Here is a 17,967-nt window from a genome sequence, read left to right as displayed (position 1 = left end):
CACAAGAGGAACTCCACCATTCTGGCAGTCTGCTCAGAAAGATTTATTTGCAATGTCAAGACAACTCGGTATTCCAACTTGGCTTTGTTCATTTTCATCAGCTGATATGAGAAGGCCAGAAAAGATTGAAACAAAACTCAGAGAACAAGGTGATAAATGCAGAGCTCAAGACAAGGATGAGACAATAACATCCTTCCTTGACAACGTTGTCACATGTGAAATGTCCCCAATCTTCCATGATGATCATGAATGTAGAAAAATCAATCAATAAAATAATCAAAAATGTACCGTTAGAGAAGGACATCTACTTTTAGGAATCGGTCATTTAACTGATTACATAATCGATGATTGATCAGTTGGGTTAATCCAATTGTATTGTACTATTACTATTATTATTATTATTATTATTATTATTATTATTATTATTAGACAAAAATAGAAAATGCCAAGAAGCTCTCCTCCCATGTTGCCAGCAATCCAATTTCTGAAGAAGTGTCCAGAAAACTAGGAGCTTTATTATTGTTGCATCTTATTAATATAACACATAAATTCAAGTTAGCTTGATAACATCTGTGAATTATTTTCATAATATATTGTTACTTTTATAATGATTTAGTTCTAATCATTGTCAATATTCTAGTGATGTAGAAGCATGAAAAAGAAGTCTGAGAAATAGCATGGATTTCTCATGAGTACCTGTCTACAACCTCTTGATATTGGCCAAGAAGTTCTTGATCAACATTTGGAAGAGATAACCTGTGTTGCACTGCTGAGGAAAATAATTCTGTCCGAGTCCTCACAGACAAAAGCAATGAAGCAAGATCATTTCCAGTTTTGTTCCCATCAGGGTCCCTACCTTCCGTGATGATTGTGAAGAGACAATAACATTTGCACGTTATTGACAAACATGCCGCATGAACGCTGATCATCGATTTGCTCAAAACACTGACTCCATATGTTTTGCTCAATATCTTTCTGAAGTTGAACAAGTTATGTCAAATGTTTTTGATAAAATGTGAAAGGGACCAGTGACATGGTAGAAATGTTACTTCTGAAAATCTTACAGGTGATAAAGGCTACGACTTCTGGAAACCCACAAGAGGAACTCCACTATTCTGGCAGTCTGCTCAGAAAGATTTATTTGCAATGTCAAGACAACTCGGTATTCCAACTTGGCTTTGTTCATTTTCATCAGCTGATATGAGATATTTAAAAAAGATAAAGGCTACGACTTCTGGAAACCTACAAGAGGAACTCCACCATTCTGGCAGTCTGCTCAGAAAGATTTATTTGCAATGTCAAGACAACTAGGTATTCCAACTTGGCTTTGTTCATTCTCATCAGCTGATATGAGAAGGCCAGAAAAGATTGAAACAAAACTCAGAGAACAAGGTGATAAATGCAGAGCTCAAGACAAGGATGAGACAATAAAATCCTTCACAAAGGATTAGACAAAAACAGACAAAATAGAAAATGCCAAGAGTACAGAGGACACACATTTCACATTGGAGCAGCCACCACAGTGGCTAGCACTTGGATGAAAGACCATCTCATTAAGACAATAGTGAGTGAATGAGTGAGTTTGGTTTAACGCCGCTTTTAACAGTATTCCAGTTATATCGGGGCCTGTCAGCTTAATGTGGGAGGAAAGCCCGAAGTGATGCAGGTCTCAGACGTTTACCACTTCGGTGAAACCCACGAGCACAGGTATGGTGCTGACAAACCTAGAAACATAATTGGGGTGAACCGGGATTCGAACCCACAATCATAGTTTTCTGGCGTGCCCAAGGGACGCAACTCTGCACAGCGAATCGCGGCGCCTTAGACGACTGGGCCACCCGTGCCCCCTAACAGGGTAATGAAGATTGAGAGGTACCATGTGTGCTTTGTTCAAGTCTGTGTGCTTTGGTCAAGTCTGTGTGCTTTGGTCAAGTCTGTGTGCTTTGGTCAAGTCTGCTTGCTTTGGTCAAGTCTGTGTGCTCGGGTCAAGTCTGTGTGCTTTGTTCAAGTCTGTGTGCTTCATGAGAGTCACAGTCAGAAGTGAGAACAAAACCAGGACCTTGTATTTCCTGGAGCCTGATACACCTTCATGTGAATAAAAAACCCAGGTTCATTGACTAAACTCCTGTTTAAAAAGTTCGACATTCAAGCATGGGAAGACATGATCCAATCTCACATCACTCTGCTGCGAGTTTATGGCCGTCTCTGGATGAGGAATCTGACTGACAATGACTGGGATGGAGAGCAGGTCAGGGTGAGACAAGGATTGAAAACCGTTGCAAGAACCTTTCTCCCTTTCAAGGGAACAAGGACACCCTCCCTTGCATGCCAACGTGGGCAGTCAGTGTGCACCTCAGCATGCACTGTGTTGCCAAGCCACACAGATGTTGCAAAAATGGATCTGCAGTTCGGATGAGAAGAAAATGCCAAGAAGCTCTCCTCCCATGTTGCCAGCAATCCAATTTCTGAAGAAGTGCCCAGGAAACAAGGAGCTTTATTATTGTTTCATTTCATTAATATAACACAAATTCAAGCTAGATAACCACTGTGAATTATTTTCATAACATCGACAAAACTCGAGTTTAAAAAGTTCCACATTCAAGCATGGGAAGACATGATCCGATCTCACATCACTCTGCTGCGAGTTTATGGCCGTCTCTGGATGAGGAATCTGACTGACAATGACTGGGATGGAGAGCAGATCAGGGTGAGACAAGAATTGCAAGAACCTTTCTTCCATTCCAGGGAGCTGGAAGGATGCTGTTGTCAGCGTGCACCTCGTGTGTTCTGCTCGTCACCAAGGTAACCTAATGGTGGTGTAAGAAGCTTCAGTGTTCCATATATACTTTGTTGAATCAAGTGTACTTCAGGAAGTACTGAAGAGTCACAGTAACAAGTTTGAGCTTCATTACTGTTGCATTTTATTTATTTAACACAAATTCAAGTATGCTGGATAACCATTGTGAATTCCTTTCATAACATATTGTTACTTTTATGATTTAGTTTTAATCATTGTCAATATTCATAGTGATGCAGAACCCTGAAGCATTTTTTTTCACTCTCCAGCACTGGGAAAAATGGAAGCAAGCTGGGAACGATTTTGAGAAAGGCTTTTACAAATTCATGAAGAATGCAGTTGAAAGAACCCATCTTCCCTTCCAGGAAATCAGGCAAGCTTTTGTCGCTAGGGCATGTCAAGGTGGACAGTCCCTGGCCTTCCTTGATGCCGTGAAGCACGTCTACACGCCCTCTCTGGACTGTGTTGCAGCTCGTCTCGAGGAATGGAAAGCTAAGAATTTGTGGCTAACCCTAACCCCTAGCCCCTAACCCTAACCCTAAGGATCGCCAAGGGGTGTTTGACCCTAAAGACGTGTGAGAATTGGAGGCTAAGGCTAACCCTTACCCTAACCCTAACCTTAACCTTAAGGATCGACAAGGGGTGTTTGACCCTAAAGACGTGTAAGTTTCCCTAAGGATCGCCAAGTGGTGTTGGATGGTAGAGTCCGGGCTGTGCCCGGTAAACTGCCAAAGATTCTACTACGCATAGATTTGTATATCATAATGCATTTTAAGTATTACATAAACTTATGAGTTGCGTTTTCTTGTGTTTATAGGGGTGAAACGATACCCTGGCACATCGTGAGTTTTCATGTGGCGATACAATACATGATACGTTTTTTTCTAGACGATACATTTGCTGAAATAAATTATTTACTACTTGTTTAATGATCCTTTTTGTTTTTGTCAGTCAGACATCGCAAAATGTGTTGTAATTTGCCAACTAAATATAGCCCAGTGAACATGTGTCTACAGCCAGCTTTTCCTTTTGAACTTGCTCTGAAATGTCAAGAAGTTTCCATCCGATTTGACATAAGAATGCGTATCTTTACCTATGTATCATGATATGTATCGTCACCTTGCTGTATCGTTTCAAGTGTAAGCCTTTTTTAGCCTGATTTTTACCACACAATGTTTAACATTGTTACTGTTATGTATCTTTGCAAGCTAGTAACACTGGTATTTCTAGATTTCTAGAATTTTAGATTTCTAGATTTGCCTGTCTCGTTGCCGTGGTGTCCAAGGGCAAAATCAGCTAAGGACCCCGTCAACCCCTTCCCAGATCAAAAGTCTGCCTGTACCTTGATGTGGTTCTGAGTGAGTGAGTGAGTGAGTGAGTGAGTGAGTGAGTGAGTGAGTGAGTGAGTGGGGTTTAACGCTTGTCTGTCTGATCTCTGTAATGCCGCTTTTAACAGTATTCCAGTTATATCACGGCGTGTCAGCTTAATATGGAAAGAAAGCCAACAGTGATGCAGGTCTCAGACGTTTACCACTTTGGTGAAACCCACGAGCACAGAGTGGTGCCGACAAACCAAGAAACATATCGGGGCAAACCAGGATTCAAAACCACAATCAAGCGTTTCTGGCATGCCCAAAGTCCACATATATACTAACAACACTACTCTTTAACAGCAACTTGTTAATCTGGACAACTTCAGTTGGGGCAGTACCGTCCAGATAAACAAGGTTCCACTGCATATGCCAAGTGTCAATTCAGAGATAAACATACTCTTACATGTAAAATATTGGGATTTTATTGGTGAATGAGGTTTTAATAACTATGTCAGAGCTCCAGATAAGCTGCGTATCTGCGTAAAATACGCATCAGAAATGCAGAAATACGCAGTTAAATAAAATCCAAACGTATCAAATACGCAACGAATATTACAGATACGCTACAAAAATAAAACTTGTGTGGATCATCAAAATATTGTGAAGTAACCCTGTGTATTCGATTAGCAAATCAGCAACTTATTTTGAAATTATAAATGGGCATTCCGTCAACTTTGCCAAACTCCACGATGACAGTTACATCATGATCATTTGCCATCACACTTTCTTGTGGAAGTATCGTGGTATTTTTGAGTCCTATAAAGCTCTCGAACCCACATGACACCAGTTTGCAGGGACTGGATGAATAGTGTTTTTAAATATTTAACTTAAATACCCACATGTGTAAAAACTAGTGGGTAACAGACATTTGAATACCCAGATAGAATTACTGATACCCAATGATTTTAATATGCATGGGTAAAATACCCACAACACCAAAAGCTTATCTGGAGCTCTGTATGTAGCCCGCTACAGCAGTGGGCTACAGCAGTGTACTTCAGGAAGAAGTACCGTATTCGACGTAATAAGCGCCCAGGACGCTCTCAAAATTATAAATAGGGGGCGCTTATCAGAATATTATTTTGAGTTGAAAGATCGTAAATTTCGTGGTTTATGCAAACATCCTGAAATGTTTACATACGACAGATATATTTTTCAAGAATTTAATTGCCCATAATTAAGGGTGATGTAACACACGAGTGCGTAATATGCGCGAATAAATAAGTCTTGCGTACATTGATCAATCGGAAGGGGTGCTGATTGGGATTGTTCACTAGCCAATATATTAGCAAATGTCGCCGTGGGCGCTTATTAGAGCAGGGCGCTTATTACGTCGAATACGGTATACCCCATCATGGCAACAGTGTGCTTGTCTGTCTGATCTCTGTAATTACTGCAATTCAAGCGCCTTACAGCGAAACGGCATCATGCAAGGTACACTTTTTACTTCAGATGTACGTGATACAACATAGGGGGATCCAGAGGGAGGGGGATCCAGAGGGGGTGGGTGGGGGGTTCAGTTCTTTTGAAAACTGTAGGTAGTAAAGACTGAGGATTTTGATATTTTGGACCCCTCCCTTTTATAATTGCTTGATCCACCCTTGTACACAGAAACTAAACATAAACCACTTGTCGTTTGGCACTTTGGCGACATACAAGTTTGTATTCAAACTGTGGTAACGATAAACATGGCAGTAAGATAGATTTGGCCACATCAAACCATCTTCCCTGAGAGATAAGAGAGGTCTTCAGCTTGTGGGGTTTTCACCCAGAGATGGATATACAACTTGAAACATCTGACTGACCATTGAGAATTGAGGATTTTCCAAATTCATGGAAAGATGTTTGTAGATAATTTGAACAATTTCCAACATACTTCTCAAAACAGAACAAGTATGATATACTCATATCCCCTGCCAATATGACATGTCTTGTTGCTATGGAAATTTGAAATGTACAGTTTTCAAATATCCTTAACTATCAAAAGGCACCAGCTTACCTATCTATGTGCCAAGTCTGGTGAAGAAATATTGTACGGTTTTCAAGATCTGCTTCAGAAAGGAGCCCTACTGCCATTTTAAGTCTAAGTCAACGTTCTTGCCATGGAAACTTGAAAAATATTTTTTTCAAAAATCCCAAACTATCAAAAGGCAACAGTTCACCACTACACCAATCTATGTGCTAAGTTTTGTTAAGATATCTCTCATGGTTTTTGAGTTCTGCTCCGGAAACAAAACGTGACGGACGAACAGACGGACAGCACCCATTCCTATATCCCCCTTCCACTTTGTGGTGAGGTATAATATCTGTTGTTATGTTGGTGGATGTGTACGCACTATCACATGTTTCAACACTTCACATGTATCGCCGATTGTCCTGTGTTTTACATCATCAACAATACTAAACAAAATATCATGCACAGTGGAATGAAAATCACAAAGCAGTTGACAGTCCATTCAATATCACAGTACCTTTGTTCTAATATCTTGAATTTCACATGTATCGAGGCCTTCCGGCAACATGAATAAAGGTGTACCTTTAACATGGGTCAAGGCTTTCCTGCAACGTGGATCAAGGCGTTCCTGCAACGTGGATCAAGGCGTTCCTGCAAGAATCACAAAACTATGTCCAGCGCCAGATCCAATATGACCGACTTCCTTGTCATTCAGTGCTGCCACCTTGTGAGGAACCTTGACATTTACTTCATCTCCAGTAGCACACATCCCATGTTCGTTCCAGCCCCACGTCACAAGATGGTCGTCCGCTGAAACACACAATATCTGGGTATTTTCACAAAACACAGCCTATCAACATGGAGACGCTGCAAGAGCAAATTGAGAAAAACATTATCTGTATTCGCCTTTACCGAAATAGTTCAGGCAAGTGGGCCATGTACTAATGATGATTTTATGTGGTTGTTTAGATGTCCTAAAGAACAGCAGGTCAAAGATTTCAAAATCAGAAATTTATGACCAGAAACAAATCCAAAGTTTTCAAAAATGCATTTGAAGAAATAATTTCTATATACTTATCCTGACTCATACTTATTGCACTTCCTTTCGGAAATGAGATGAGACAAGCAATAATTATGAGTCAGGATAAGCTAACGTGTGTAACTGTTACAGTGAGTGAGTGAGTTTGGTTTTATGCCGCTTTTAGCAATATTCCAGCAATATCACAGCAGGGGGACACCAGAAATGGGCTCCACACATTGTACCCATGTGGGGAATCGAACCCGGGTGTTCGGCATGACAAGTGAACGCCTTAACCACTAGACTACCCCACCATCCCGTGTAACTGTTGCAACAAGACTAGAACGCAACAAGAACGTACATGGAGTTGTTCCATTGGGATGAAGGTTGTAAATCTATGTGTACCATTTTGATGAGACTAATAGGCACAAGAATGCTAACTGACCAAGGATCATAAATAGGACCCCGTTTCACAAAGCCATCTTTGTACTAAGGTGATCGTAACTGCCATACTTAAAATCCGTGGAGAGCTGGGATAGTATAGCTCTTCAGCAACCCCTGCTTGTTGTAAGAGGCGGCTAACGGGATTGGAAGGTCAGGCTGGCTGCCTTGGTTGATGCATGTCATCGTATCCCAATTGCGTGGATCGATGCTCACGATATCAATACCTGGATTGTCTGGTCCAGACTAGATTATTTACAGACCACTGTCATATAGCTGGAATATTGCTGAGTGCGGCGTAAAACAAACCAACCAACCCATACTTTAACACTGGCTTATGACAGTCGTAGCGCTAAGATCGCTTTGTGGAACAGTGCCCTGGGCAAATCTAGATCTGAACCAACATACAGCCGATCCTGGCACGGCTAAGGGACACAACTCTCCCCAAACATTTTCAGCCCTTGCTGACAAAGTGTAATTCATTTCCAGGTGAGAGAGTACACACCATCAATGGCCAGGCTGTGCTCAGATCCACATGTCACAGCTTTACTATTCTGCAAACTGATGACTGGTCGAGGTATCCAGTCATGTGATCTGTCACATGATCTCCCGAGTTGACCATAGTCAGCACGACCCCAGGTATATACTGATCCATCCTCTGAAACAAGAATGAAACATCTTTAGAAAATATTCAGCCGTTTAGCTGGCATTTCAAACTGTCGACAGGCCAAAGGGGAAAAAATAACATAACGAACATTTTAAAAAAAGAGAGAACTTTTTTCTACAATGAGAGGTATTTAACATTTCATTCAATAAAGTAAAGCACAATCATGTTTGAAAGCCATTTTCTACGTGAGGCCATTAACTCAAAAGACATAACATCACCAATAACACTAAAATGTCACTAAAGTGTTAAATGTTACTGACCCATACATAAATATGTAGCAAAGAAAAAATGCCATACGAAAAAAACGTCTACTAAATAGAGTGAGTGAGTGAGTGTGGAGTTGGGTTTAACACTGCTTTGAACAGTATTCCAATTATATCACAGTGTGTCAGCTAGATGTAGGAGTGATTCAGGTCTTGGATGTTAAACACGATGGTAAAACATCATAATCCTGAGTGGTACAGGTCAGACATTTACCATTTTGGTGAAACTCACGAGCAAAGTTCTTACCAGTGCACGATACAAGATGGGTCCAACCTGAGTGAAGGGAGACAACTCTTCTCCCACCGAACATTTCTGAGGGAACTAGGTGTGGTAATGCATGCTGGGAGGTGGTCTCTGGGTTGAAGGTCATCTGGCCATGTCTGTTGCAGCCCCACATACACACCTCACCTGTACCTGGCGATAACAGTTCATAATACAGGGTCATTACATCTTCCCGAGGCAACAGACAACAAAAGTCTACTCAGTTTCCACCCTTGTCGAACTAGGCTGGAATTTCAGGGCTCAATCATAACGCAGGGTCTATTACAAATCATATCCCTTCTATGTCCTCCTATTGACCAATCAGATTCCACCTCGCATCAAATCACTTGAGCATCTTGATTAATAACATGAAAAGATGTGTAAAATATGTCGATGCCCAGTTGGTGGTACACATGCATTGCAAAGCCTGCAGTCAACCAAACTCATCCAAATCCATGCTGTTTCTGAGCCGGATGTCTACTTTGTTTGATTGGACTATGCATAGAATCGTTAGTCCAGCGAAAATGTAACTCCAGAATTCCAGCCTAGTTTCGAAAGCGTTGAAACTGGACCTTTATAGTCATTTAACACCCTTGCCTTGGAAACATGGGGTCCTTAGTGAGTTGGGCTGAATGCAGCTTTGTGCAGTATTTCAGTTATACTACAGGGTCTCAGCTTGATGCATGCCTCAGATGTTAACCCCTTTTGGTAAACCATATGCGCATACTGTACATGGTGCTGACAAACCAAGGCCAATAATCTATGAAAATCTGGGATTCAAACCCATGATCACAAATATCCCGCACTCTAAGGGACATAACTCTGCACAGCAAATTGCAGTGCTTATATGACTGGACCCAAGTGAGAGAGTAACCGACAGACTGGCGTTATATTTCAGCAGTCTGGACAGACATGTCAACAGTGTGTCAGCTTGTCTATAATCAGTACTTTCAATTCATAAATTTGGGGCCAAGGGGATAATTGGCAACGATTGTCACTTGTGTATAAAATACAAAACATACTGTCCTTTCCAAACATCTTAACGAAACAATTACAGTCTGAGAAAAGAGGCATTTCAATAAAGGGAGGTAATTGTTTAGTTATCTCCCCTTATTAGGCTTGCCTTTCCTACAATCCAATGCAGATCAATAGGACTGAAAAATGTCAGCCAAGAGTCACAAAAATCGTGTGATTTGAAAATGAACATTTCTAACATCTATTGAAAAATGTTTTAACACATACAATGTTAGCTCCTTACACAAGAGACGTCAAACATACCAAAAGTAAACGCATGTAATACATACTGGTGAGAACCGCTGTGTGGTTTGACCCTGCCACTGCAAGTCTAGCTGACAAACTGCCTGGAAACTTGACTGCAAAAATACATCAAAAAACACTTTTTAAAATACACCCAAAATAGGTTTTTGTATTCATTGCTAAGAGCTCCACTTAATATTATTATAAGTCGATTAACTAACAAGATTAAAATGATTATTCATTCATTTCATACAAAAGATTTATTCGTTTTCTGCATGAGTCATGTGTCTTCACAATATAAAATCAGTGTATGAAACCTGATCTGTGTCTATCTTGACAACTGAAATTCCATTCTTATGTCCATAATACGTTGTGTGAAAAACAAACAACACAACAGTGTTAGACATTGAATTTTACGATTCATGTCCACACTCCCAAACCATGGTACAATCACCACACCAATTGGTGTAATGTTATCGTGAAGATGTAAGACTGACACATCATATTCTTAAACACAGGCAAAAATTCAACAAATGTTCTTTCCTTTATGTAGATGTGCTATTATCCATGCAACACTTTACACTGACTGCCATTAACACACACCTTCAGTTGGTTGATCAACTTCGTGCACCTTAGGCGACAGATGAACGCCAAGCTGACCTTTCCGACCTTGACCCCATGTATAAACTTGCCCTGACTCTGTAACAAGAAAGGTTACTTTCTTTCAAAATATCTTGGCTGGACATGTTCAACAGCTACAATAATTACAGCTACTTTAATCCAGCCAGGCCTGGTGGGAACACCTGCTGCAACTATCATTGTTAGACACTAAGTTCTTTTGAGCTGAGTGAGCGATTTAAAGCCACTATGAACAGAATTATTTTACGACAGAGGAGTGAGTGAGTGAGTGAGTGAGTGATTGGGGTTTAATGCCGCTTTTAACAGTATTCCAGTTATATCACAGCGTGTCAGCTTAATGTGGGAGGAAAGCCAGAAGTGATGAATGTCTCGGACGTTTACCACTTTGGTGAAACCCACGAGCACAGGTATGGTGCTGACAAACCTAGAAACATATCAGGGCGAACCGAGATTCGAACCCACAATCATAGATTTCTGGCGTTCCCAAGGGAAGCAACTCTGTACAGCGAATCGCGGCGCCTTAGACAAATGAGCCACCCATGCCCCCCATCAAGACAGAGGACAACCCTAGGTGGTATAGATACTAGATATCTGCCACTTTGGTGTAACCCACGATTACATGTATGGTGCTGACAAACCAAGAAGGGAAACTGGGATTTGAACCTAAGCGTTAATGACGCAGCTCTGCACAGCAAACTGTCACGCACAGCAAACTGTCACGCCCGTTAAGGCCACCTGAGTCCCCTGCACTATAGTTGGGGCCTATTTAGCCCAGAGCTGTGTGATGTCAGCTCTACTTCCATCAATAAACTCCTGATGCACATCACTGTGGTTTTCCACTACCCATGAATGCAAACATACACGATTACATGCAGGAGTGATGGGTTATAAACCCTACCTCCTCCTCCATACATGACCTTTGTTGGCGGGCAGTGGTAGGGTTTCACAATGTGCAAAGCAGACAGCCAAAAGGCTATTGCATGTTGCCCCTGTAGTGTATTCTCCTTGTAGTTGTTTACATCTTGTGTGATACAGTTTCCCGCAATATCCAAAATACACGATGATGTCATGTATCGATGCGTTGTCTGAGTAAACTATGATGGCTTCCTTCCATGTTCTGTTGTGTTTGGCATGGCACACGAGCGTGCATATTCCTGAGTATAAATGTGTGAATACATGACAGCCCCCGCCAATATGACATGTACGCTTGTGTGCAAGGCATTAGCACTACGGAAATGACCACTACTGCCATTTTCAGTCTAAGTCAAAGTTGTTGCCATGGAAACTCAAAAATCAAATTTTAAAAAAATCCCAAATTATTAAAAGATACCAGTTCACCACTAGACCTATCTATCTGCCAAGTATGGTTAAGATATCTGTTTTTTAAGTTCTGCTCTGGGAATGAAACGTGACGGACGGATGGAAGGACTGAAGGACAGATGGACACTTCGTAGCAAGGGATAATAAACTGTAGCTTGTGCGATGTAAGCTGAGCCCTCATTGGTGGAACTTGGCCATTCTCTGAGTCATTGGTTTAAAATAGGGATGACACTGGCAAATGTGCATATGTATTCTTGGGTGATCGAGGACGGTTGTGTTTACAAGCCATACTGACAATGGACAGCCATTGACATAAGATTACTTTGTGGATGAGGCCAAGGAGTCTTTATATTATTTAGGGTCCTCATAAATACACATTAATCATAACTATTCTAATAAATATTACTGCTAAATACATTATACAATTTTAAGTCGACATGTTAAAAAATTGCAAGGCATCATAACATGATATCAAAATTGAACATGAATTTGAAAATTACTTGATTCTAATTGGTCAGTCAGAGGTTGTCAAATCACAATAAACCTCCTACGATTAGAAAAGCCGATTTGATGGCCGCATCATGGAAGCTAATATTTTTAGAATAGTACTGCGAATTCAATTCCAAATTCAATTTAGCGTGGTTAAATCAACAGGTAACCACGCTCTCCACTGCAAACACTGTATGTTTATCTTATTATTAATAATATTTGAGACAATTTCTTCCAACTTTCCTTACCTGTGATGGCAACTGCATGTCTCAGACCAGCCGAGACATCAACAACTTTGGGCCTGCCAGGAATGTTCACCACCATCTATATAAAACAAAACAAGTAACCTCAGACATGACACAAGATGTTTTTGTTTCCACCTCACATAATTTTTAACAAATTTAAAGCACTCATATTAGTCACTGTGCTGAAAAGAAAAAAAACGCGATTTTAAATTTTTCACAACTGAGGCAAGGACTTTAATTAAAATGCCTACAAAGACAAAAAGAAGAAAGAAAAGGTTTGTCCAGAGTATAAGGGTTGGTGTATGGACACATTAATTGTATTGCATCACAGGAGTCCGTATCTAAAAATAGACACCCTCATGAATATGCATGAGGGCGTCTATTTTTAGATACGGACTCCTGTGATTGCATACATCACAATGTGGAGAACTGCAGTGCAATACATATTGGGGCTAGAAAATCTTTGTGAACATATTGTACTGTTCAAATGGGGAAATAAAAACCATAACACTTCATGGCTGATGGTTTAATCTTTAAATGATTATGCCGAACAAATGACAACTCAAAACAGGGTGATCTTTCACGCAATAATCTAGACTTCAGATTGTGAGATGGGTTATGATGGAATGGATCAACGAGGCTACTTATTCGGTTATAAATATGCAATATTAATGTAAACAGTGCAAAGTGCTTGTTTTTATAAGAATCCAGTCCATCCAAGTGCCTCAATAGTTGATATAATTTATATAATCATATATTAATTCTTCTGTAACGGAAAATATTGATACATAAAGTTTGTATTGCAATATGTGTATTGCCAACAGCTGTATTACAATCAAAACTCCAGATAACCTTTTGAGCAATAGAGTTTTTACTCAAAGGTTTCTATTTAAATTGGGTTATCACATTTTTCATAGGGTAACCAATATTTTTTCACTAATCTATTCATCACTCTATTGGGTTTTTCCTCTAATGAGTAAAATATTTTGAGATTTCAAAAATAAATAAATAATGTTTTAGACGTATATAAGGGTTCTAACTATAGGCTTGACTTGGAAAGGAAATTAGCTCGAAACTGTGTTTCGAATATTAGCTCGATTGTACGCATGCTGAAAAAGCTTCATTGGGTATTTACACACGCTGTTATTATACATTTGAGTTTTTCATTTAATGCATGCATTTCTGTACGCAAGTTAATTGAAAGTCATTGGGTTTTGAATATTTGGAGGGGTGGGGGGGTATTTTATGCAAATACGCAGCTTATCTGTAGCTCTGTACAAAATTCCTGTATATCGGTTATATTCCTGTATATCGTCAAATGTGATCAAATATCTCTTCTCTACTCACGGGAATAGAAGAAGACTTTGTAGTGTGATATCCAAGCTGCCCAAAAGCATTGGAGCCCCAGGAAAACACTTCTCCTTTAACTGGAGACAAGAGGGAGAGTGATGTCAAGGTCTTTTTACTTTACCATGTTCATCATGCTTGTATAAAGCCATAGTCTCAAGGCCCATGAAGATCCGGGGTAGAACCCATGCTTGCCGTAAAAGGCGACTATGCTTGTCGTAAAAGACGACTAACGGGATCGGGTGGTCAGGCTTGCTGACTTGGTTGATGCATGTCATCGATCCCAATTGCGTAGATCAATGCTCATGATATCAATCAATGGATTGTCTGGCCCAGACTCGATTATTCACAGACTGCCGTCATATAGCTGGAATACTGCTGAGTGCAGCATTAAAACCACCCAACCAACCAACCAACCGTAGTCTCAAGATATTCCAGCCATACCATGACGGCTGATGTAAATACTCAGGTCCGGTCCAGACAAACCAGTATTTGTTTGTTTGTTGTTACACCACACTCAGTAATATTACAGCTATATGACGGCGGTCTGTAAATAAACGAGTCTGGACCAGACAAACCAGTGACTGACATGAGCATCGATCCACGCAATTTGGATACAATGACATGCATCAACCAAGTCAACGAGTCTAACACCCAAATCATAGTCGCCTCTTAGGCAAGCATGGGTTGCTGAAGACCTATTCCAACCCAGGTTTCACGGGTCCAAACCAGTATTTGATAACATGAATTGTGTCCCACACCACCAGTGTACGACACACATCAGCCAAGTCAGGAGGTCTGACCACCAGGGTACGACACACATCAAGTCACCAAGTCTGACCACCTGAAGCTTTCAGTGGCCTCGTCCGACTGGTGCATTGTGCTCAGACAAACTCTCACCTGGTATCACAGGGTTGATTAAACTTTCTCTGACCGGGGTCAATACACAAAATGCAAGGCCTGTCAAGGTTTCCTGCCACAGACCATGGATATGAATCATTTTATTGTATTTCCACCCTTTGCATAAGACAACATGGAAAGCTTTAGGGCTCTGTTCCACAATGCGATCGTACTGGAACAAGGCTGACAACATCTGTAGTGGTAAGATAAACTCTAGCGTTCCATTCAATTTGTTTTGAATTAGGCATATTCGACTCTTAACGTGCTTAACAGAAGCAATTGTTCCTCCTTATACACATATACTAACCAGACAGAGCAAGGGTAAAATCCCAACCACCTGCTGCCTTTATTATCTGTTGATCTTCCAGTTCTTCGACAGATGTCAAGGTCGTCTTATCATGACCTTTACCTGCCTGACCTTTCTCATCAGATCCACATGAAAGTAACTTGCCATTTCCTGCAAAAACATAGGTACAATCAGGGATTGATCTGGAATTCCAAACTAAGTGCCCCTTGCATGTAAATTGTTTAATCTTAAACAACAAAGGCTCTTCCTCTTTATCATTTGGTCTCCTAAAGGCATTAAAACTTGTCATTTCTACAGTATCACAAATTGGAAAGGATGTTAATTTGAATTTGGGAATTTTAATGACATTTGCTCCAGACATGAGTTAAATAAAATTCCCAATGTCAGAGTGAGTATGGCTTTATGCCACTTTTAGCAATATTCCAGCAATAACACAGAGTACACCAGCAATGGGCTTCACACATTGTCCTGATGTGCGGAATCGAAGCCAGACACTTCTCCACGGGGCAATCGTTCTCCAGTCACGTTGAAGTGTCTGGTCTGGACAAATACAAGATGCACAAAGACATTCTCACAATGGTGACATCAAAGCAGTTCCTCACTTGTTATTGCCAGCGTGTGCCCCCCTCCACCACAGATACTGAGGATATCATCAGGCACGCAAGTTACTTCCCTTGGTTCAAGGACATCATCTTTATGTCCTTGGGCTAGCTGACCATAACTGTTGGCACCCTGAAAACGAGATTTAATTGTGAGAACTATTGCTGGTTTCACAAAGAGTCATAAAAATCCCAATGATCATATTCACAAGAATAAATATGGTTCTGACAAACCAAGCAACATTATCAGGGCAAACCGATCCCATATTTCTGGCACGACAACAAAAACGAATTAACAAATAGTGAGTAGATTATTTCAGCAAGTATATCATCTTGTATTGTTACAGAAAAAAATGTATCGTGTATTGTATCATCGCATGAAAACTCATGATGCACCAGGTGCACCAATGTATCATTTCAACCCTGATCCTATATGCATGAAAACTTAAGAAAGGATGCAAATGCGTCTGTCTTGACTGCATGTTGTATCCCCCTCACAACTATTGGTACTAGAGCTCTGCATGCGAGATACTAACATTTTGTCATAGAACAAAATTATCTTATCTAATAAATTGAAGTGGAGCCCGCAGAGAGAGAGAGAGAGAGAGAGAGAGGGAGAGAGAGAAGGCACGCTTGCCTCCAGGACATGTCATAGGGACTCAGGTAATTATTATGCTCTGTCATCCCCACACCGCCTGTCTGCCAGTTTAGTCAACATGCAACACACTGAAGCCTATTTAAACTGAGTGAGTGAGTTTGGTTTTACGTCGCTTTTAGCAATATTCCCGCAATATCACGGCGGGGGACACCAGAAATGGTCTTCACACATTGTACCCATGTCGGGAATTGAACTCGTGTCTTCGGCGTGACGAGCGAACGCTTTAACCACTAGGCTACCCGACCACGTACCCCGCCTATTTAAAGAAATACCTGATTCAGTTGAGTAATCTAAAGACTGGTACATTTATTGGTAACTTCTTTATTATTTCTAACCATGTTTCAGGGATACTTCTTGCCCCTACATCCAGGCCTAGTGAATACAAAATAAGCTACAGCGCTGATTTCACATCAGAATTGGCAACAGCAACAGAATTGGCACCTTGTCTTTTTATACTGATGGTTCGATCTGGGCCAGAAGGTGGGCCAACCTATGTTTCCACATCCATGGGGACAGGTGATCTAGATGGTTCACACATGTTCTCTAGGATTTGGGGTGGATGGGATGGGACATTGTCTAACCTTAAAATGTCTCTCAAAGAGTAGAAACCAAAGTTTCTTACGTTTTTGACAAGGGCTCACAAGAAATGCCTCTCAAACAATTCAGCTCATAAGACTTTACAATAGGCTTATTGAAGACAATGAAACAATCAACATAAGTACTAAGTTTGTCAAAGACTGATACTGAGTGGTCGATACTCTTCAGCTTTGTCGGGCTCTTCAGCCAGTAACTTAAGTAAACAAGATTAAGCCTCCACCACAAACTATCAAGAAACGTGGGTTAGACTCCGCCCACAATCACTGTCAACACGGTCGATGCAGCCAACCGTGTAAGTAGAAGGTATTGAACAACATTTCATTGGGAATCTGACAACATCGAACATACGCTGACACAAATACAGCAGAAATTATACACGCACGGCACACCGTTATCGATAGTTTTATTCACGCAGAAGCCACAAACATGCTACATTCTCACACATTTGAAATTCTGTTTCGCGAGCATGGCGGTTTCCGGTAACAAAAGGAAATGCAACATGTGGCTACAACTTTGAAGCTCAAATTCACATTTACTGAACACCGACAGGTAAAACAGCTATCAGTTGCGTGTACAAGAGTCTGTAGCGTACAAGAACGTGCGATAACGCTTTTGAAAACGTAGTGCAATACCCATGAATAAACACGACGAGGCAAACCGTCATTCTCCCTCGTCCAACTCTCTGCCATAGCCCATCTTCCATGTGCTGTCTGTCACGTGGTGATTATTGACAGGCGGTGACATTTTCGTGACCTCGCGTTCGGCTGTTCTATCGACTGGTAACACCCCCTCGTGTGACTTTAGAAATTGTCATTTTCAGTTTGAGTTACGATA

The 17,967-nt window shown here is 40.8% G+C and overlaps 1 protein-coding gene across 1 annotated transcript; it reads right to left on the bottom strand.

Annotated features, from left to right (window-relative positions):
- Positions 1–6,604: 6,604 nt before the first annotated feature.
- Positions 6,605–17,918, bottom strand: LOC124148789 (secretion-regulating guanine nucleotide exchange factor-like). The gene is made up of 10 exons (XM_046520079.2): positions 17,766–17,918; positions 15,882–16,011; positions 15,280–15,429; positions 14,073–14,152; positions 12,729–12,804; positions 10,636–10,731; positions 10,080–10,148; positions 8,761–8,928; positions 8,089–8,241; positions 6,605–6,934 (listed from the first exon to the last, which is right to left on the bottom strand). Exons 1-10 carry the CDS (start codon positions 17,820–17,822, stop codon positions 6,765–6,767), a joined length of 1,149 nt encoding a protein of 382 aa, XP_046376035.2. The 5' UTR covers positions 17,823–17,918; the 3' UTR covers positions 6,605–6,764.
- Between the last annotated feature and the right edge of the window lie 49 nt (positions 17,919–17,967).

Source organism: Haliotis rufescens, unplaced genomic scaffold (genome assembly GCF_023055435.1).
Source record: "Haliotis rufescens isolate VD_foot unplaced genomic scaffold, xgHalRufe1.0.p SCAF_6, whole genome shotgun sequence".
NCBI classification, from domain to species: Eukaryota; Metazoa; Mollusca; class Gastropoda; order Lepetellida; family Haliotidae; genus Haliotis; species Haliotis rufescens.
Note: the sequence above shows the minus strand (reverse complement) of the source record. Positions and strands in the feature narration are given on the sequence as shown.

Bases quoted from the DNA above. Each gene is read 5' to 3' on its own strand.
- LOC124148789 (XM_046520079.2), bottom strand. From the start codon at position 17,822: ATGGCAGAGAGTTGGACGAGGGAGAATGACGGTTTGCCTCGTCGTGTT. The intron at 10,149-10,635 runs GTGTGTGTTAAT...GTATTTTTGCAG, and splicing joins AGTTGATCAACCAACTGAAG to TCAAGTTTCCAGGCAGTTTG. The intron at 6,935-8,088 runs GTGTGTACTCTC...TGTGTGTTTCAG, and splicing joins GCACAGCCTGGCCATTGATG to CGGACGACCATCTTGTGACG.